Here is a 21,506-nt window from a genome sequence, read left to right on the forward strand (position 1 = left end):
TTCTCTGGTGAGCCCCCCCCAGCAGTACTGCCTTCAGCTCTGGGGTCCTCAGCACAAGAAGGACATGGACCTGTTGGAGCGAGTCCAGAGAAGGCCATGAAGATGATCCAAGGGCTGGAGCACCTCTCCTGTGAGGATAGGCTGAGAGAGTTGGGGTTGTTCAGCCTGGAGAAGAGAAGGCTCCGGGGAGACCTTAGAGCAGCCTTCCAGTACCTAAAAGGGCCTACAAGAAAGCTGGAGAGGGACTTTTACAAGGGTCTGTAGTGATACGACAAGGGGCAGTGGCTTTAAACTGGAAGAGGGTAGATTTAGATTAAAGATTAGGAAGAACTTCTTCCCCATGAGGGCGGTGAGGCATTGGAAGAAGTTGCCCAGGGAAGTTGTGGCTGCCCCATCCCTGGAAGTGTTCAATGCCAGGTTGGATGGGGCTTTGGAAGACCAGGCTTCCACCTGGTTCGGTGGAAGATGTCCCTGCCCATGGCAGAGGGGTTGGAACTAGGTGGTCTTTAAGGTCTGTTCCAACCCAAACCATTCTATGATTCTATGGTGCAGTCCTATACCTAGTGCTCTATCACGATACAACAATAACCAGAGCAGGAAATGAAACTACTCTTGGCATTTCCACTCTCATTAGTTCCACCGAAAATGGTAGAATCTTCTCAGCCTTCCCCTTGCTTTGCCTACCTGAGCATGTCAACCTCCTCCTTGGTGATGATGGTGCTTTGCTCAGCTGTGCACTCCTGTGACTTCAGGGCCTTCATCTCCACCTCCAGCTGTAGAAAAGAAAAGGCATCAGTTCCTCCAGTACTAACAAGGGGCACACAAGAACAGCAAAGGGAGGAGGAGGAAATCATGGTGTTCTGCACAGATCAGACCTTTCTCAGGATAGAGACATGAAGCATAACTTTTCCTGTGTTGAATGTCAAAACTTCAGTTAACCCTGCTTCCCTTTGCAGTCCCTTTTGCCTTCCCAAACATTTTCTCCACAGTAGATGAGGCACAAAGTTGACTGTCTCTAAGCAAAGCTTCTGTTTCTCTTCCAGATATTTCCCCTACCTGTTGTCCATGGATAATGGGATGCAGAGAATTATCTGTGTGGTATTAGGAGCTTTCTGGTATTTGAGATTCAGTATTGACAGTTCAGCCTCATTTAGCTTCAATTCCTCCCCAGCAGAAATGAACCACAGGATTATACTGTCTTGTCCAGGACAACTCTGAGACATATACATTGAATTCAAAAGACTGGGGAATATTTCCAGCACTTTCCAATATACACTTTTAGCTCAAGCTGCTCAGGTAGCTCTGGTGGAATAAACAATTAAGAATACTTTCTGCCTCTAGCCTTGTTTGGGAAGGAACTCACAAGAAAGTACTTCAAAAGTCTACAGACATGAAAACTTCTTACCCAGACTCTATCATGCCCAGGCTCTCTGACTTACACGAATCTGTATCCCTAATTTAGCTATCAAGACAATGCATAGATTGATAAACTACATATGTTACTTGTTTCTAAACCCCTCAGAAAATGATTTATTATGAACTGCAAGCAGAGGCAAACTACCTAGAGGATACTCAAACTTCTGTTCCAGCACCTTCTCCCAGATTAGACCTCCTTTGCACTCATCCTTGAGATTTTGGATTTCCTTTTGTCATCTGTCTTTTAGCACCTGGTGACTAACTCCCCTAATAAATCTATTGCCAGAAACTGTATTTTTCACTCAGGAGGAAAACAATAAACAATCCAGCCCTAATTACAGATTAAAATTTATGAACACAGAGAGCTCAATGCTCAGCATCAGGGAAATAATCCATTAATACACCATTCCCTTCAATGGATGGATTAGACTTGTAGAGCAAAATCACATTGCAATGGCAAACTTCTTGCAGACAGCAAGTTGGCAGAAACTCCCCAGTTTTACAAGGTAGAGGAGCATATTGACACACGCAGTCATATTGCTCAGCCAGAACTGAAATTTTGACATAATGCCTCTTTGCCCTTCCATGCTTACCAGAAAAGACAGACAGAGCATGGCAGCACTGTTAGCACGAAAGGGCAGAAAAGGGATGGTTGGATTATTCTCCCTCCTCTTTCTGACACCACAGGGACAGAGCAGAAGAGAGAGGGTAGAAAAGAGGTTTTAGTCAAATTTCCCCCAGCACCCTGAAGCCCTGCATTCTCCCCCTGCCTGTCAAAAGGCATCCAGGAAGAAAAAATAAGCAAAGGCCCACCTGCATCATCAGGCTGTACAAATGTTAATGTATATTAGCTGCCTGATAAGATTATCACAGCCAGAAATGCTTCCCTCAATTTTCTGATTACTGAGCTTATCTCTCCCAGCTCAGCCCATCACAGATGGTTGGGGATAAAGCAAGCACGCCAGATAATTCCAGGAACGTGAATAAAAGGTACTGGGATGAGGAGCATGCTTCAATTCCAACCTACTTCTAGCAGGAAAACACTCATTATATCTCCCGTTTCCCACGTCTGCTGAAGCCTGGATGTGTTTGCTATTAAGAGTTTTGTGTTGCTTTCTGGAATGCATGTGGACAGCATTTGAAGATGGAAGGGCTGGTAAATATGTTATTTATCACAGGCTAAGCAGGCTCAGCCTTGAGTCTAACTGCCACCTGCTCACTGACATGAGCAGATAAATCACGGCCACCTTCTTGGGGGAGAAAGGGGGGACAGAGGGGGTAGGTGAATAATCTGTTGTTGTGATCTGGTGTCTCTTCTGTTGGCTGCAGAAAGAGGAAAAAAATGGAGTGTGTAATGGGAAAAGGAGACAGGAGAGGGAACGCACACATGCTGAAGCGAATGCTGACGTGAAAAGCATCAGCGCAGGTCTTGCCTGATGTGCAGTGGTGACAAATTAGTGCCAGGTATGCTCAGCAGCAGCGTGATGAGATTCTGCTTGGTTTCTAAGAATAAGTCATTGAAGGAGAATGAGGAGGGAAGGACACAGGGACAGTAAGGGCATTTTATGTAATTTCTATGTCCTTCGAATTTTCAGGCACCAAAACTACCTGGACTGAAAATCTGATGTGCCTGAAGTGAGAAGGGAGAGGAAGGCACAGTGATACCTTTAGAGACAAAACTGGCTCGAACAGTTACATGTTGACACAGACCTGCTTCCCAGAACTAGGATTAAAACTCCTGGAGAGTTTCAAGTTCAGGCCAAGGCACAACTTTGTGCCACATCAAATTATTGTCATTAAAATCTCACTAATCGTTTATGAAAAAAAAGAAAGTAAACCAGCTAAGGTATTAAATACTTCATTCAAAATAATGCTGCTTGTTTCCTTTAATTGTTAGGGTTTCAGTGAGGAAAATATCCCTGACTGTCAACCTCACAGAAGATATTAAAAACATTATTTGTGTCTTTTACAGGTCAAAAAGAAAGTTAGTCGAGATAAGATGGGAGTGGCTTATTGTTGGGATCCAGTTCTGCTTTTCCAAAGGCAACACAGCACAGGCAAATAGGTCTTCAGGAAACAAGAATGAAGAGAACAGGAAAAAGGCAAAAAAATAATGAATCCGTTGATAAAACCTTCCTCTTCCTTGCAGTTTCACCTGCTGGATAATCCAAGCAGAACAGGATCTCCCCAGCCCCCAGTCAGACCTGGCACACTCGAACCAGCGTAACGCTGCGTTAGACATTGCCACTACCTGCTCCTCCAGCTGGACTATCGCTGCAGTTCTGTGCATGATGCGCTCAAGACAGAAAGCAGAGAGAAGAGAAAGAAGTAGCAGAACTGAACAAGGAAAATAAGCAACAGGAAGGCAGTAATAGGAGAAGTACAAACCCATATTCTACATAATTTTCAGAACTATGTGCAAGCCTAAGAGGTGAGGAGGTTACCGAGACCATTCCCTTTGACACAGCCTCTCGAGGTAGCTCTGGGCGATAAGTGAAATGACTCATCTTGGTGGCAAAGTTTATCCCTTCCTGTCCACTTGTCCTCTTGGTACCAGTGGCAAAGAATGGCCTCAAGAAGGGATAAGGAGAGGAAAAGCCAATTCCCTCTTGCTGTTTTCTCTGCCTAATTCCCATCACATCCCTTTTCCTCAATTAATTTCCAGTCCTACCCTCTCTTGTTCACTAGATGCCATTTTCAGCAGGCATTTTCTGCTTTTTGGACTAACTCAATATTCCTGCCTAAACTCTTCCAATTTTTATCAATAATTTTATATAACTGGCTCAGTTAAATTTTTATTACTTTGAATACATTAAACTAGTAGAAGCCATTACCCAGCAGAGAGGGCTGCTCAAATTACACCTCATTGCTGTATTCCCCCATTCAGTACCAAATGACCTAGGTCAGGCTTGGATCCTTTAGCTCTCTTTTATGTTGATCTGGCTCTTTTAAGTAGAATTGAGAGCAGAGAGAGAACATTGTTCCAAAATATAGCATTGCATCTCTTATCTTGAAAACTGCACAAGAGGGATCTAAGTACCGACAACTTCTGCAGGAGCTTCAGGGTTAATATCGTCCAGGATCAGGCCCCCAGTGATCTCGTCACTGTACAGAACACATTAGCAACTTGAAAAGAAACCAAGCTATTATTTTAATTTTCTTAAAGGTTTTTATGGCACTAGAAAAGGCAGAATAATGAGCAATGTCAGAGCCCATGACTTGTGAATAAAACACATAAACAGGTACTTAACATTTTTACTATGTGATGTTCTCTTCTCAGAATATACTGGAACCTCTTGCTCTCAACCTAAAATGATCCCGTTTATCCTGAACTTTTTCTACTCTATTCCACTTCATAAGTACAAATTTCAGTCCAGCTTTACTGCTCTCAATAGTGATCAGGACACATCTAGTATACAGAATAATTTTAGAATGTCCACTTCCACAAATACGCAAGTACCCCAAAAGGTGTCATCATTACTATCTCAAACTGAGAAAGAGAGGAGGGAAGAACATGCATGGATTTTTGTCTAGTGTTTAATTAAATGAAATATCATTCTTCTTTCAGCCTTACTTTTAAACCTGCCTGGACAGGATTTCAAGATGGTGGTTCTCCTCCAAGTGTTAATGACATAGCAAACACCCACAGTAGTGTAAGAAAAATGTTTCTTGCTGGTTCTCTCTTCTGTAGGAATTATTTTAAGATACAAGAGATGGCAGAAGAAACATAAAATTATAAATTCATCTCCTGACAGCTAGAAGAAACAAAACTTTACTTTACTTTAGAGAGCTGATTTATTGGTATATTTTTCTGGCATTTTTAACTTCTGACCCATATTTGTCACCTCCAAAACAAGTACTCTGAGCCTCCGCAATGCTACGGACCTGCTGTTCCTCCCACTTGATTCCAGCTGGCTTCAGCGTCAATGAAGACAAGTCTGACCACTACTGTCCACACCCCATCTAAAAAATGAGACTTATCATGGGACTTAAACTTCTACATCAAATCAGTCCCCCTTGAAAACCACATTTAAAAACTTCTGAAAATTTTAACACGCTGCCCAAAAGAATGACCAAGTTTCTTTTCAGGTGCCTCATTTTGGGTACTAAAGGACTCAAAGTCTAAAGTATTTCAACCCACTGCTAAAGTTAGGATTTGCATGTTGAAAAAAAGGGGCTGGTTTATTCGCCCACATCATGTACACATATTTCACAGAACACATGCTGGAGACATACAGTTATTATTTGAATAATGAGTGCATTTTAGTGAGGGGCTGATACAGCAATCTTATCCTGATGAAGTGTGTCTGCACGTCATTCAGCATTCTTGGAACTGTAAAAAGCAGGAAATGCTGAATCCATTATAGATGTCTAAAGGTTTATTTAACAATGGGCTGATGCAACATCCTTTGAAAGGCCTTCCTCAGCAAAAGAGCTGATTTTAAAAGGCAGAGATAAATAGGGACTGAATTGCATGGAGCCAGCATGGAAAGGTGAATTGAGAGGTTGTGTTTGACTACAAGTCTCAACACAATTCAAGAAGCTATTTAAATATATAAATATTTAAATGTACGAAAACCAAGCAGACTTGGAAGAGTGTACACTAAAATAGACAAGAACAGAGAAATGGTACCCTGAGTATGACCTGCATGCCGAGGTTTGAAAACAGGCAAATTACTGTTCCCCAGGAGCTTGATACACCAGCTATTCTAGTGATGCTATTTGTGGTTCTCTCCAAAGGACGTAGCAGTGACTAAGGATCTTATCTGCCTCTCTTCCCACAGAGCAGCATGGCAAGCTTGGTGACCTCCTGTTGTCTATAAGCTTATAAATCTGGTGTCAGGACAGAAATCAAACACACATGAAACACCAGTGAGTTTAATTTGAGTCTCCAGCAAAACTACAAGCTAGTAAGGCACCATGCTGAGCACTTCCACACATCATTCTGCTCAGCAAAAGCAGTATCACCTCTTCCACATATCCAGCCCGCTGATGTTCTGAAGGGCTGTTCCCCTAAAACATCTGCAGAGAAGCATACATGGGGAGGACTAAGCCTCATCAGATTTCTTAGTGAACTTCACTCTTCTTCAAAGAAATAGGACCATACTTGCCGAACAAAATATTACTTGCCATTTAGGAACAGGCTAAGCAGCCCAGGATTAGTTGGTGCATTCTCTTGGGAAAATTAATCCTTGATGCTACTGTGAAACAAAAGCAATAAAGCCAAAGAAAATCAGATATTCAATAAAAAGTGGTTTAGAACTACCTATTTCCCACTTGGTTGAAGAAAAAAAATATTAATTTTTTCTCTTCAAAGACAAAGGCTAGCTGGATCAGACTTGCCAGTCTCTACGGGTTACCCAATCCATAACAGACTTGGTGTGCTTTTATCACTGAGAAGACAGGGCTAGAAGCAACCTTCCAGCAAACAGTTTCCTAAAAATGTACTCATGCATACATATTATTGTAAATACACCCGAACTGGGCAATGGACATATGCTGACTTCTGCTTCTCTCCAATACAGTCTGGATTGTGGCTTTTCTCCTCCTGTTGCAGTAAAAAGAGAGCAATTTTTCAAGTTTATATCGAATGTCATTCTATTTCATTTCCAAATATAATCTCCCAGAGAGAAGGTTCGCTTGCCCTATTTCCAATCCCTAAAGTTAATACACAAATTTATATTCCTTTCTCCCACTCACTCTCCTAAATTAAGAGGCGTAATTACTAGGAACGCTTGCTACAAACGAATAAAGTGCCAAGGGAAAAGGAGCTGTCACTGCTGGACGTCTGCAGCAGCCACCCTCCTCCTCTCTCTCCCATCCCCGGAGGATCCTGCTTATGAGGCAGTTTCTGTCTTTCCTATTAGCAGGGGTAGCTCACGCACAGGAGCAGATGCCAACCCCTCCCTGTCCAGGCCGGACAATCATAAGGAACAAAATTACAAATTAACTCCAGCCTGTCAAGAAGCCACTGGTGCTTGCAAGGATGATTTCTCCCAAATTCACCTTCTGCCTCTCCCCAGCTCTGCTGACCTCTCAGGCGATGTCATGTTTCCTTAATGACAGTGGAGAAACTCAGATCTGCGATCTAAAAATTCAGCCCCAGTCTCATTCCTCTCCCCGCTCCCCATCTCCAGTACCCTCTCAAAAGCAAGATTGATTATTATAATCAGACTTAGCTCTGACACAGCATTTGCATTTTCAAAGCACAGAGCAGTCATTAACTAATTCATCTACCCCAAGGGAGCCCTAACGAGCTTTCACCTCTCTCCCCTCTGATTCCCAATCTGCAGGCAGCCCACAGCTTTTCTTCAAACACCTCCCCTCTACATTGTGCTGCACAAGTGCAATTTGGTGAAACTCCAAACAAGCTCAGTGAGCCAAATTCAGCACTGCTGCAAAGGAACACAGCTCTGCTGCTAACAGCTGAAGAGGATGAACGCACAGACACCCCTATTTAAACCAGTTATCCTAAGGTTCCATATGTAATCACAATGGTATCAGGTATTACAGGAAACCGTTTCTGTTCTGTAAAATAAGGCCAATGCCACAGGAGTCCCAAAATTACCACACTCCCGTATGAGCAGCATCAACCACGACCCTGAGCTGGGTGCCCAGCTGCAAACACGTGAAGAAGGAAGCATCATCACACATCCTCCAAACCGTCAGCCTCCTCCTGCGCAGCCCATCCAACAAACTCTTTCCACAACACCCCTTTGCTCCAGGACTCAGACTTCTGCCCCTGCTTAAGTCTCCTCTTACACCCTAACCTTGCCAGAAGCTGACCCACCCCACTCACTCACTCCCTTTTGCTCATCTCCGCATCCTGCCCGAGCAGAACCGCAGAGCCCCGCACCTACAGGTGCTCCACGCAACACCAGATTATTGTTGATGAGCAATAATGTGCTTAACCCTTATTCAGACCATCCATTTCAAATACTCCTGTTCGGAATACTTAAGAAAAATGAGGAAAACTTTTTTTTTTTCTCTCTTGCTTTTTAATCTAGAAGAAAAATGAGGAAAACATTTTTTTTTTCTCTCTTGCTTTTTAATCTACAACAAATAAGGCTGTTACTTTAACAGGGGATAATGTGACAGTACTGACACTGTTATCCTGCAGCAACGCACTAAGGACCAAGACTTGGTATCTCAGTCGGAGGTGCAGAAGGGTGTGCAAAACCCTGCAGCTTTGAACAGCCTGAAGGCTCCAGCAGACCCATTCTGTGTAACTCTTAGGGCTCTTTTTCACAAGTGATATATACAAAACTGTACACCAGCTCTGGAAGGAGCCTGTCCTTCTCTTTGAAGAACAGATGCTCTGCTGATGCTGTCTGAAGGCAACTGCCCTGGTCACCAGCACAGACCCCTTGTCAACATCAAGTAATGTGCAACACCAATCATCATGTGGGCATCAACTTAAGATGGTTTTGACAATTTTGTCTTCTTGAGCTTTGTTCCCCACTTTATGCTGTATTTATTTCTTTACAGTACTCTGAGATGGGTGACAGTTTGGAAATTAGCACTACTGGACATTTCAGCAGCACGGAAGCTGGCTCAGAGCTCAAGATGAACAAAACTGGAAAGCTCACAAGGAAGAACAGCAAATATCCTGTGCAAGAGACCCACTGAGCCAGGGAAACAGAGGTGTTAATTTAAACCCATGAGTTTATTCAAGTATAATTACATATTTCAACTCCCAGAGGAAGGAGCAGACAAGGAATCTCTTCCTCTCAGCCTTGCTACAGCCCTGTCCTGTCCACGCTCCCAGGTGCCACTGTGAGACCCCACCGCCATCACGGTGTGATGGCAAAACTCCTTGACAGCTCCACGTTCAAAATCCCTCTCTTTGCTCTAACAGCTCATTCTGAAGAAGGATCACCTAATTTCCATGTTCATTCAGCTCAGAGCCTCTCTGCTGTTATCAGCCTCGCTCCACCACTTTCACCAGCATGTAGATGACTGTCTCCTTTAATTACTACCGAAAGCTCCTCCCACCAGGGAGAGCAGAACAGCTGGCGTCCACCGAGAGAAGGAAACTCTGGAGTAATTAACCTTAAATGGCTGACACCTCCTACCCATTACTCCCCGTTAGAACAGCAAAACACGGAATAACAGTCTCTTTAGGAAATCTGTCAAGGTGTCGGACTGAATGTGCTGCAACCCCATCCAGTGTGGCCACGGCACTGGCAAAATAGAGTTGTCTGCTCTCGAGAAGAGCATCACACGGGCCACTTCTTTCATGCAGGAGTAGGTACTTCTGCTAGAAGCAAGTCTTCCAGCAGCTATAATTCACAGGCAAAGCAACAAATAAATCTGCAGAGATGTCATACCTCCTCTGTACAAAGTTTGAATACAGTTTGTTTCCTGAAAATATACCCTCGAGGAGTTTCTGGAGCGTTCAGTCAACAATTCTCATTAAATGGTAGCTTGTAATCCCGCGTCTTGCTCCCCTCTCCCCCCCCATCAGTTTTCTTGTTGAAAAATCATCACAGAATAAACAGTCAGAGAAGAATCTATGCATTTTACCGACCACCTAGGAAGATTAAAGGGGAAAGGAAAGAGGAATCTAACATCCATTTTTGTTCCTTCATCTCCTAACATAAATACAGCGGAATCAATCTCTGCTTAATACCGTAAGAGAGCAAAGGAGCCTTCACTGAGTGCTAGACTTGAAAATTGAACTTAATCCTCTTGCTCCGAATCACATGGAACAACCCACAGCCTGTACTTCAACATGCTTTTAAGAACAGCTCTCGCTCCTGCTGCATCTCCAGCCCAATTTTGCAGTTCACTACAGCTGGGAGCACGGTTTTTGGGCACTTCTCGGCATAGAGAGGGAGGGTGAGCGGAGGCCAGCAGAGTTTCATGCCCAAGGTGCTTCCTGAACTCCCATAGATGGGAAATATGAGGATGGGGCAAGGGATTCAGCTGCAGGAAAGCAGCAGCTCTCTCAACAGAGCCTCCTAGCTGCCTTCAAGGAAGTGGCAGACACTTGAAGAAGACTTGTTCCCCAAACTCTTCCCCAAAGAACAGGCTAAGAAGAGCAGATTTAAGGTTTCCTAGCTAAATGACCCATCCTGAGGCTGTCCTGCGACAACAAGCAGTGGGCTTTTAATGCGCAAGAACTGGGAAGTCTCTCTCCTCATGCCAAAAAACAAAGGTTACAGGGCCCTGCCAAGACTATACTGCCCATTTTAGCCTCTCGGGATTATGCCTGTGGTCCCTTTCAGTTGCCATCAAGTAATCACAGAACGAAAAGCACAAAGCAATTTCCTCTCAAACACCGTATGCTGAGTTCTGGTGCCAGAACAGAAACACGGCATTTTAACCTTTGGTGAACATGTTCTTGCTGCCACCAACAATAAACTCTTGAGGTCCAGCTTGGAGGAGAGAGGAGGTGTAATAGATGTGCAGTGGATGACATTAGCACGGAATACAGCATCAACAGGACAGGGCCTGGCAGGAGCTCGATTTTATACAGCCAGTCTTTAGAGGTTAATGAAATATTCATAAATAAGTTAAAATTCTCCTGACAAGCTAGATCCTGTAATACAACAAAGAGTTGTCAGCCTCAATTAAGCGATTCCAAAGAGGCAGGGCACTGCCATTCATTATTTACCAAAGGGTCATAGGAAAAATTCTGCTCTATGATCTTCTTGTCTCTGTGGATAAATTAGGTTTTACAGCTCCTGCTGGAGGACTCTGCTGCCCTGACAGAGCGGCTCGGAGAGACCCCAGTCTGCCACCACTACTACTTCCCCCCAGCATCTATCAGCCAAAGGCAAAAAACCCTGGGAACAAGCTCTTCTAAGGGCACTGAGACACAAGATCATCAAAAGCAAAACAAATAACGTAGGAAGCTGATTAGGCTGTCAGTGCAAGGACTAAGACAGTCTTGAAACTTCATGGGTTTTAAGGCTTTATTTCCCTTTTTGTACATACAAAGCCAGCCCTGGGCAAGCAGAAAAGTATCCAGCAACCTTTGGTCTGCAGGCACGTCCACTGAGCATGCCCTCAATGCCCTCCTAGATCCCATAGCTAGAGATCTGCACATCCTCCCTCATGCTCAGGACAAACTGTGCCTACAGAATTGCGCTTCTCGGATCAGATCTCTCAGGATGGTCCCTCTTCTGATGCAGGTACAACTTCCCAGGACGGTGAAAGCAGGAGGAAACTGGTCTCCATCCTTGTCACAAGCAAGGTGAAAATTAATGATTACTTTGTCCCATCCTAACATGACTGTTCAACAGTCCAAGTCTTGTTTTGCCGCTCTGGACATGCACTGGAAGCACATGTTCCTTCTCCAAGCTGCCTTTTAGGCAAGGCAGTAAAAAGGAGCAGAAATTACTGAACCCTAGAGGTATCCTGGACCTCTCTCTCACCTGATTTCCCCCTACCTCTCAAAGTGCTGAACATAACAGAGAGCCCCTGCACCCTTCAAGAAATTTTAGCTCAACTAAATTGAACCAAATGAGTCTGAGGTAGCCCATAAACTTCTTACAAACTTTGTAAAGATGAATGAAGTCTGGATAATCACAATACTTGCATGCTTATTAATTATGCCTTTTGCATCTCTAGGCTGTGCCTACTGTAATAAGGCCTCTGATAATATCCCTATCCCATTAATTTTTTTAACCAAGTAACTCACTGTAACTCAGATTTTACAATGACAACAGCAACGCTGACAACAGGATGACTTGAACTGCAGCACAGCAGTATCCTCTGCACAGGAAAACGATCCACCTTTCTCCTCTGCTCAACAAGTGAAGAGGAAAAGCCCTACCCCTTCTCCCTCCTCAGTCCTTGTTCCAGTTATGGTCCTGCAATGCAAAGGTGAGACTACATTATCAACTCTCAGCCTATTTCCAAGTTGAAAAGCTGAGCAGTCGCCATCATCCTTTTTACCAAAAACCAACCTGTTGTGTTTGTCAGTACAGCTTGGTTTTATGGTACACCTGTAGCATGGAGGTCTCTCCAAATGACGGGCTGAGAATTAGATTATTGCCCGTACATCCCATCTGAGTTGGAACTGCTGTTCAGGTTTGGGTCAGACTGGCTTCCTGCAATCCGGCAGTACCTGTCCCACAGGGAGCCCAAAGGGAGGAGCAGCGGTAAGGCAGCTCTCCATTTTAGGCAGCTACGTTTCTTCCTTCTGAAAGTCCTAATGCCATGTCAGCTGTTATCGCCTTCGATGAGAAAATGAAAACAGTCCTGTTGAAATCAAACGGTGCTGCTGAGTTCCATAAAACTTTCACGTTAATGGATCCAACAGCAGGTTCATTTGTGTAATGGGACTTTTAAACAGATCGTTTATTTCTTTTTAATTTGAAGGGAATGTACTCTTTGATCCTATGTGCCTGGCTCGATTTTTAAAACAGAGATAAACCACAAGAATTGACTCACTAAGTCTCTTCTTCTAACCTAATTAAAATAGCATTGAGATATTAACATGCAGAACTGTAATGTACTGATCACCTCTCCAGTCTACAGGCAGTTTGTCAGCACTTATCTACCAAGATCCCAAAGCTTCCACCACACTCTCTGCTTTGCCCGCAGTCACATGCAATAGATGCTTCTGATGTTGTCACAGTTCTGTGTGTTAAACGTAAATTTTCCAAGACAGAACGTGCAGCAGGTGCAACACAATCAACCAAGGCCGTTCATCACTTCCTATGCTAAACCATGATTTTAAAAAAAAAAATTCTGTCTCTATTCCTCAGAGATCACTATATTTCTACACCAGGGGGAACAGCAAGGACTAATTTTAATGTACTTGTTTACAACAAGCAGCAAGAGAGAGCTCTCAGCTAAGAAAAGGAGAAGAGTAACTGTGAGTACTCCCATCCCTCCATTCTAGGGTTTACTCCACCTGGAGAATCAAAGCTCTGCAGTAAAAACATAGGGAGAAAAGTTGAAACAGGACATCGATGACTGCTGCACACTCACCCCTCTCCTTCCAACAAATCATATTTCTAAGTTAACAGGAGTGCACAGTAAAGTGAAGAATAATACAAACACTGTGAAGTATATACAGAACATACAAGCAACAAAAGGTTCTGCTGAAGTCACACTACCTGATAGAGAAAAAGATGTCTCAGACATTGATCATGAAAACAAAATTCACTGAAGATCTTGGGTCAAAAAATACAAATGCACAAACACAATTACTGATAGCACAAAGCAAGGAGGCTTTATCATAGAGGTGCATAAATAGATCAGAAAGAAGCAGCTAGACGAAAACTGAAGGAATAGCAGTAGAATTGAAATGTAATAGTGCAAGTCTCACAACAGCTAGAACCTCTCCCTACAGTTGGGAGCCTTCATCAGTCAGGAACTAGAGAGGAGGACAAAGAGCTGGGCAGATTAATCAATCACAGGCTGAACATCAGTGCCATGTGGCAGTGGAAATGGGTAATGTGATTCTGTAATGGAAGAGCTGAGCTATATCCAGGACAGAGAGGTACCCGCCTGTACTAGATGCTCCTGTAGAAGATATTTCTGTACAAGCTACTGCTGGAACATCACTTGGAATGATGTGACCACTCTGCTTACTCATCTTCAAAGGAGACACAGAAAAACAGGAAAAGATTAAAGAAAGCTGCAGGATTCACGAGGAGATTGAAGAGCCTGTTTTGAGAGAAGACTGCACGAGCTTGATTTGTTTAACCTAGACCAACGAAATGCTGGGAGAGAACAACAGTTCTCTATAAATATGCCACAGCACAAAAATAAGGAAGGAAGAACAGTCACTGTAGTTTAAGGAGAACACTAGCACAAGAAAAAAAAAAAAGGATATTAACTGTACATATATTTTCAGTATTGGGAAGAGTAGTTTTTCAATGATAGTAATACTACAAACAACCAAAGCACTTTCAGGACAAGTCTGATAAATTTATGAACTGAGGTATATGCTGCAATTGCCTCAGTTACCAAAGGACTGCACTTTATAATCAAAAAGTCCTCTTCCAGTCTTCTGTTACTATATCATTTCATTCTGGTTCAGTTTTTTTTGCTGTCTCTTTATAACCAGATTCATGTTTTTCAATCTGATTTGAGAACTGGATATTTCCCTAAAATTGCTTTACTAAAACTATTGCTGTGTTCACATTGCTGCTCAGCTCCGTGCCACGCTACTCATCTGTCTTGGGCTCACTAGTCTCACATAAGGTGTTAGGATAAAATCTGTCAAACGGTAAGGAGATTTGCTGTCACTTTGCTAAATCAGTTCAGAAATGATGAAATATGCTTTTGATAGATGTTTCCTGCACTGGTTGGTCGTCTCCTTTCCCCTCACAACCTGTTGGTTCTATATATGTTCCAGTAAAGCTTCAGTTTTGTTTATAACTACCACGGTTCAGTACTCCAATCCCACATTTAACTGCCATCCCATTGTAGCTAATACAGAGAATTTACATTTCCACTAATGAACACCACTTCTGTTCTTATGCCTGGTCTGTTGCATTTCTTGTTTGATGTTTAATAACTCTTAAACAAGAATTAAATGAGCTATATTGCCAAGTTATCCAGGGCAGGTCTTTCTACACCAAAGCTCACTTCTTTCATATTATCATTGTTATCACCTGTAAAGTAAAATGTAACAGAATTTTTATCCTTGCCAGGTATTTCTCTTAAGTATCAAAAGTTACAGTTCTTAAAAGCCTGGAGGTCTGATGCAACCACTAGAAAGTAAAGTCTTTCAGTAATAATGCAAATGGTTTGTGAACTGTGTGGGTCCCTTGTTGTTTATGTACTGATGCCTGTTGCGATTTCCTCAAACTCTGCGATTTTTCATGTTGCCTTCCAGTTAGCAGCTAGTTCCCAACTACATCACACACAGTGCTCTCTGAGTTTCTTTCTTTCCTGTATTCTCCTTTCTGTCTTCATTACTTCTCCTGATAAGCATCAGTGTAGGTAGTCACTGACATTTAAGTTAATCCTAAACATAATGCTTTCATCAGACTGAACACATGATTTGGTTTCTTAACTATTCCTGATCTGCTGCCCTTAAATAAAGGTCTCCCGTTCTTTGCAGACGGCTAATCAACACTTTTACTCAAGGCAAGGGGCATTCATTATTTTCATTTTAAGGTGTCTCTACTTCTTCTGTAAGGACACTCAATTTATGTCATTCGTTTTGTGATGGCTACATTCTCGGACTTCAAATCTTCTTTACCTCCCACCCTGCTAAGCAATTCTTCTGATTCTTATATCCATCCTTTTTAATCTGCTGGAGGGTGAAATATAATTTGTTCCAATGAGCAGCCTATAGATTTCAGAGCCCACATGGGTCAAGCTGTCTTTTGAAGATGAAAGCCAAAAGATACCCAGAGCACCTCAGGGCAATGAAAATACAGGTGATACTTTTTTTTAATACCAAGCTGACTTCCTTCAGGGATTAATGATGGAGAAAAAAAATCTTGACATGAATGCCCACTGCTACAGAATCAGACTGAAAGAAAGTGTAAGATCAGGGATCACAGCTGTTGCTTGGACGGCAAGCTTGAGCCAAACAATTTCCTCCTGGCTACAAAGGGATATGAAAAAGGCAAACGAAAATTAGAAAAACTAACACATCTTCTGCTTCCCTCCCTCAGGGAGAGAAAGAAAAATAATATAACAAACAAAAAAGCATTTTCCACAAATAATATTTTGGTGTGAGCGAAGTTAGCACTCAGCTCTATGCCAGTAGAGCATTAGACTAACATACCATAAGAAGTAAGATGCTGGGACCACAAAACAGGGAGCCATATGTGTGAACTCTGTGAGCAATCTCCTGGCACATCCTGGAGATAAAGATATTGGAACACTAGCCTCGATAAAGAGAACTTCCAGTGCTGATAAAATTGTTGGAAAAGCGCACATACATACACAAATATTGCAGGAAAGAAGTGTGCTTAGGCACCAAAAAAAATTCAGAACATTCTTTCATTCAAAGAAAACATTCTTTCAGCAAATAAAAGAAACACAGACCCCACAGGTCTGTGGGACAACCAGGTCATCTGAGCCCTATCAGATTGGTGACTCGTTTACGTACCAGCTCTCAGAAGACTAGGCAAGCACTGTTCCCTTACAACAGGAACACACTCAAGCCATGAATAAAGAAAAATAAAGAAGTGAAATGTTAGAGGGAGAGAAAAATCAAAGTTTCATTGTTATAATTACACAGCACAATGATAAGAGTAATTTTTCTTAAATCGGAAAATAAATTCTAGGTTCAAGTTCCCTGAAGGATATAAAATATTACAGGACTTTTTTATGGTTGTAATCACAAACTCATTTCTCCAGCCACTACTGGCCGTGTCTAATTAGGGCAAAGTATGTTAATGATACAGCGGCACAGCCCAGAGACGTCTTCAGTTGCAATATTAATTGCATTTAAAAAAATGAATTGTGCTTATACAAGCTAATTAGTATGGGTTTGCTAATTAATACTGGAAAGTCAAACTGCCTTTGTCTTGTCGACTGCAATTAGCTGAAGATGTTTAAATTTCTTTCTTTTTTTTAGCTGACAAGCAGTGAAATCATACACTGGAGTACTCAATGGCAGCTAGTGCAGGAAGCCCATCCTACTTTCCTCTAGCAAGACCTTGTGCCCTGGCCTAGCACAGTGTCCCCTATAGCACACACCACCCTTCATCTTGTATTGTCCCCATGGACACAATTCCCTGAACTAGGACCCTCGCCTCCCAAGAACACAGAGTACGCAGATACTGTCTTATTGAGGCCATGTTCCTATCAGATTCATCCCACAAGTATTTTACTTTTAAATATTGCTATGTAAAGAATAAATTATTTACCAGAGCATCTAAGATGCTCTCCATTGTATCAAGGAAGCCTATCAAACTCATCAGTGAGATCCAATCAACTAGTTTACCAGCCCCAGAGCACATCGCTTCATTTCCAGTGCTCTGGGCAGGGTGGTAAAGCCATTAGCACTCTTCAGGGTGGCATTAGAGATGTCACCTCTACAAAGGTTTATCCCACAAGCAGCCCAAAGAGCCATCAGACTCCACGATACCACCTGACTACTGTTTATTCCATTTCACTCAGGGCCATAAGCCTGTTTACAGAATGGCTGATGAAAAGCAATATCCACATCTGTCAGCACCCAGAGCAGGACCCAGAGCCCTTCTGCATCCCCCTAGCTGCAGCAGCTTAACATCAAACTAACAAGCAGTGGATCACGGGTGAAAAAGGGAGAGAGGGATGAAAAGCAAGGCGAGATGCCAGGAATCCAAATCAGGCAAACAACTGCTGAAGTGTCAGCTTTAAAGGACTCTGAAATTAAGGTGAGATGATGATCAGGGAGGGGGAAACCAACATAAAGAACATTTCATTGGATGGCAGGGAGGAGAGTGGGGCTGACGGTATAACTGCTGGTGCCCTTGGGCAGGTAGCTAATGGAACAGCCCCATCCAAAGGGGACAGACCTACGCCACCACCAATATTGTAGGAGACAAGAAGTGACACATCTTGCCCTACCAGGGAGATTTCACCTGATGATGCAGGAGAACCAACTACCACCAGTGAAAAGATGGAGCTATACCATCAGGTTTCCCTTCAAAAGGGAAAAAGAGGATAAACAATTTCTGTTCCACTCTATGAAGCAATTTTCCTATACTTACTAAACAAAATTCAAAATGCTGAATAAAGCCCACACCCCACAATCTGCAATCCATTGTCTAAAGCACTACGCACTACAGCCTGTTCATGCGAGGTTGATGTAAGTGCTACTGGCAGATCACAAGACCTGCAGTTTTCCACTGAGTAATCATTGGGAATAGGCACCAAACACTGACTGCTGCTTTATCCTCTGCTGATGGATGATGTACACCACCAATTAATGCTTTAACACTGGAAGTTCCAGTTTCTCCAGCTCTCTGCTAGCCTGTTTGATACAACAAATTTTTGAAGGCAAACAAATAACTCAAAATCCAGGCTTAACGAGCCAAAAAAATCCAACTTTGAAATGTTTAAAAAAAACACACTACAGAACATTTAAAACATAACAGCAAATTTTTCCTCTGATACATCCGGTGAGCACAATGCAAAATTGATTGTATAGAATTCAAAACTATAACAAGGCAGCATGTAATGAGATCAGATGGTAAATAGGATTAATTCAGTTTTCTTTGGAAATACCAGTTCTGACCTGCGTCACCACAGAAAGCAGCTGAGCATACAAAAATGTTTGCCCACAACGTAAGACCACCTCAGAACCAGAATCAATTAATGCTTTAATTATGAAAACTCTGATTTTTAAACAGCAAGGAGCACAAATTAAAAAACGAAAGATACTAGCAGACGTATGGCAACCTATTAATAGCACAGCAAGGGCATGCCGGTTCTGCCCTTCAGTGCCCTAGTAGAGTTAAGCAGATGCCTAAAAAGACTAGTGTTGACGATGTAGTTTATGATGTGGATTTTAGAGCAGATGTCTGTTTAGCACGTACTAACTAGCCAGTGATGCATGCTATTTATTCGTTAGTAATAAAATAATAATCCAGTGTAAAACATATCTGCAGAATGAGCATCTACATCTTGGATACTACTCAGGTTTTTCTTGTGACTAGGAAAAGTTGCAGGAACCCCACAAATCACTCATTAGCAAAAATATTGGTTCAGGAAACAGGTTAATGCTGACACCTTATTTATTCAAGTGTATGAAGAATCATAGAATCATTATGGTTGAAAGAGACCTCAAAGATCATCAAGACCAACCATATACCTGACGCCACCCTGTCCACTAAACCATGTCTTGAAGTGCCACATCTAAAGGTTTTTTGAACACCTCCAGGGATGGTGGCTCCACCACCTCCCTGGGGAGCCCATTCCAATGCTTAACGACTCTTAACAGTGAAGAAGTTCTTTCTAATGTTCAACCTGAACCTTCCCTGGCGCAACTTGAGACCATTTCCTCTTGTCCTATCGCTAGTTACCGGAGAGAAGAGACCAACCCCTGCCTCGCTACAACCTCCTTTCAGGTAGTAGTAGAGGGCGATCAGGTCTCCCCTCAGCCTCCTTTTCTCCAGACTAAAGAACCCCAGCTCCCTCAGCCGCTCCTCATAAGGTTTTTTCTCCAGGCCCTTTACCAGCTCTGTCGCTCTTCTCTAGACACGCTCCAGCAGCTCAATGTCCTTCTTGTAGTGAGGGGCCCAGAACTGAACACAGTTTTGTAGTGGTGCGGTCTCACCAGCGTGGAGTACAAAGGGATGATCACTGCCCTAGTCCTGCTGGCCACACTGTTTCTGATATGGGCCAGGATGCTGTTGGCCTTCTTGGCCACAACAGTATACAATTGTATACAACAGTCATGAAACTGCACATAAACCCTCCCTACTGCCTGGTTTTGTGGCCTCTATTATTTTTGGTCCTTGAGGGAACTGGCAATAAAATATTCAAACCCAGCAAAAAAATCAATAGATATTACAAAAAATTAGTTTGTGGTAATTCTTTTGCATCTTATCTGCTTGTCCTTTGCACACTTGAGATTGAATCAAAGGCCTCCAAAGAAAGGAGTTAATTCAGTATGAAATTAAATGCTTGCTTCTGATCTAGAACTGCTTACAAAGAGAAAGGAAATTGCCAAAAAAAGGAAGGCAGACCACTAGATCTCATCCAACACTTGTTCCACATGAGTACAGAGACAGAGAATGCCAAGACTAGCAGTAGTGATACAAACTTTTACAATGCTTATTTGTTATTCATTTCTGAATATTTGGAACTGATCCACTGTTTAAATGAACTGAACATTGCATATGTTGCTGCTCTGTAAAACAATTCAAAAACCCCCCAAAGATGAACACTTACCATCTCTGCTCTTTGCTTATGATTTCCCACTTCTTCCAGAACTTGAGACAGCTGAGCCTTCAGACAAAAGAGAACAAAAAAAAATAGAAAATGAAATCTAGGATGTATTTTTGGAAGTTAAATAAGACTGCACTCCTTCCCCCCAACCAAAAAAGCCACTAAGGGCACCATGATTTTCACGGCATTGTAAAGGAATTATAAGCATTAGGTCTTCCTATCAGTATCCCATTCCATGAGACAATCTTGTCCCAAAGAGCCTGAAGCCTACATACACAAGAAAGAACAGGTTTATTGCAGAGAAGAATTCCACTGGATTAGCTATCCCAAATTTCAATCCCTTGATCCAGTCAGAGAACTGTGCCTCCTCTCTATTTCTTTGGAAGTTTCAGAAAGAGTCTAAAACCCACGCAGTTTTGCCAAGCTTAACTTTCGAGAAAGAAGAGGCTTGCTCCACAGCTCCTGAAAGGTGTGTGTGTTTCAAGATAACTTCACAGAAAATGTTCTGTTGAAGTTCCAGGGTACAGGGTTGGGTTTGGAAGCCTTCAGGATTGTTGTGGTAAAATACCAGGAAAATCTTCTCTGTGAGATAACCTTACTGAATTTCTGTGAGAAATGATCCCAACACAAGGTTGTTTCTTTTTTAAGAGGAAATTTGAAATTTAAAGATTCGCAAACCAGAACAGAAATATACATATCTCTCTTATAATATCTATATATCTTATGTTATCTCTGTATAATTTGGGCAGAAATGGAAACTTGACTCAGTTTTGTTAATGAAAAAGGATCTTAAAAGAAATGGGTTTTTTGGAGATGGTTAAGAGAAGCCACGTATACTACTTGAGTGCTATTACTTTCCACATCTTTTATTTCACAACACTTTGCCAGCCTGCAATTAGCCTTTCTCTGGTTAGCAGAAAGCCCAAGAAACAGTCTCTGATGACAGAGAAGCTAATTTCAACAATGTAAACAAACAAGACAAGAATTAAGAAAACTTTTCTACAAACTAATTCACATAATTTCAAACAGATATTCATTAAAACCCTTTGGAGTCCCTCTAACAATCTCTCGCCACACATGAAATGGGTCTTTTGAGTACTACATCCAAACCAGAGACAAACAGCAAGCAGTTTATTACAATGAAAAGGAAAACATTAAGCTTTGAAGGCTAACTGCACTGAAATGCAAGCAAACGAAAAAATTACAGTCTTAGAGTTCAGCACAGCAGAAGTTCAATTTTGCAAACAACCAACCAAACACTTCAAGACCTCCCCGGCCCCAGA

General features: G+C 42.4%; 1 protein-coding gene across 1 annotated transcript in view; it reads right to left on the bottom strand.

The window, feature by feature from the left end:
* MAD1L1 (MAD1 mitotic arrest deficient-like 1 (yeast)) overlaps window positions 1-20,283 on the bottom strand; it is a gene marked incomplete at its 5' end in the record, with an annotated part of 190,615 nt that extends 170,332 nt beyond the window's left edge. The window contains 2 exons of the mRNA XM_009699503.1: window positions 685-773; window positions 20,227-20,283. Of these exons, the coding sequence (XP_009697805.1) occupies window positions 685-773; window positions 20,227-20,283 (146 nt within the window). The remainder of the gene's footprint in view (window positions 1-684; window positions 774-20,226) is intronic.
* Window positions 20,284-21,506: the final 1,223 nt, after the last annotated feature.

Source organism: Cariama cristata, unplaced genomic scaffold (assembly GCF_000690535.1).
Source record: "Cariama cristata isolate BGI_N322 unplaced genomic scaffold, ASM69053v1 scaffold6084, whole genome shotgun sequence".
Classification (NCBI taxonomy): domain Eukaryota; kingdom Metazoa; phylum Chordata; class Aves; order Cariamiformes; family Cariamidae; genus Cariama; species Cariama cristata.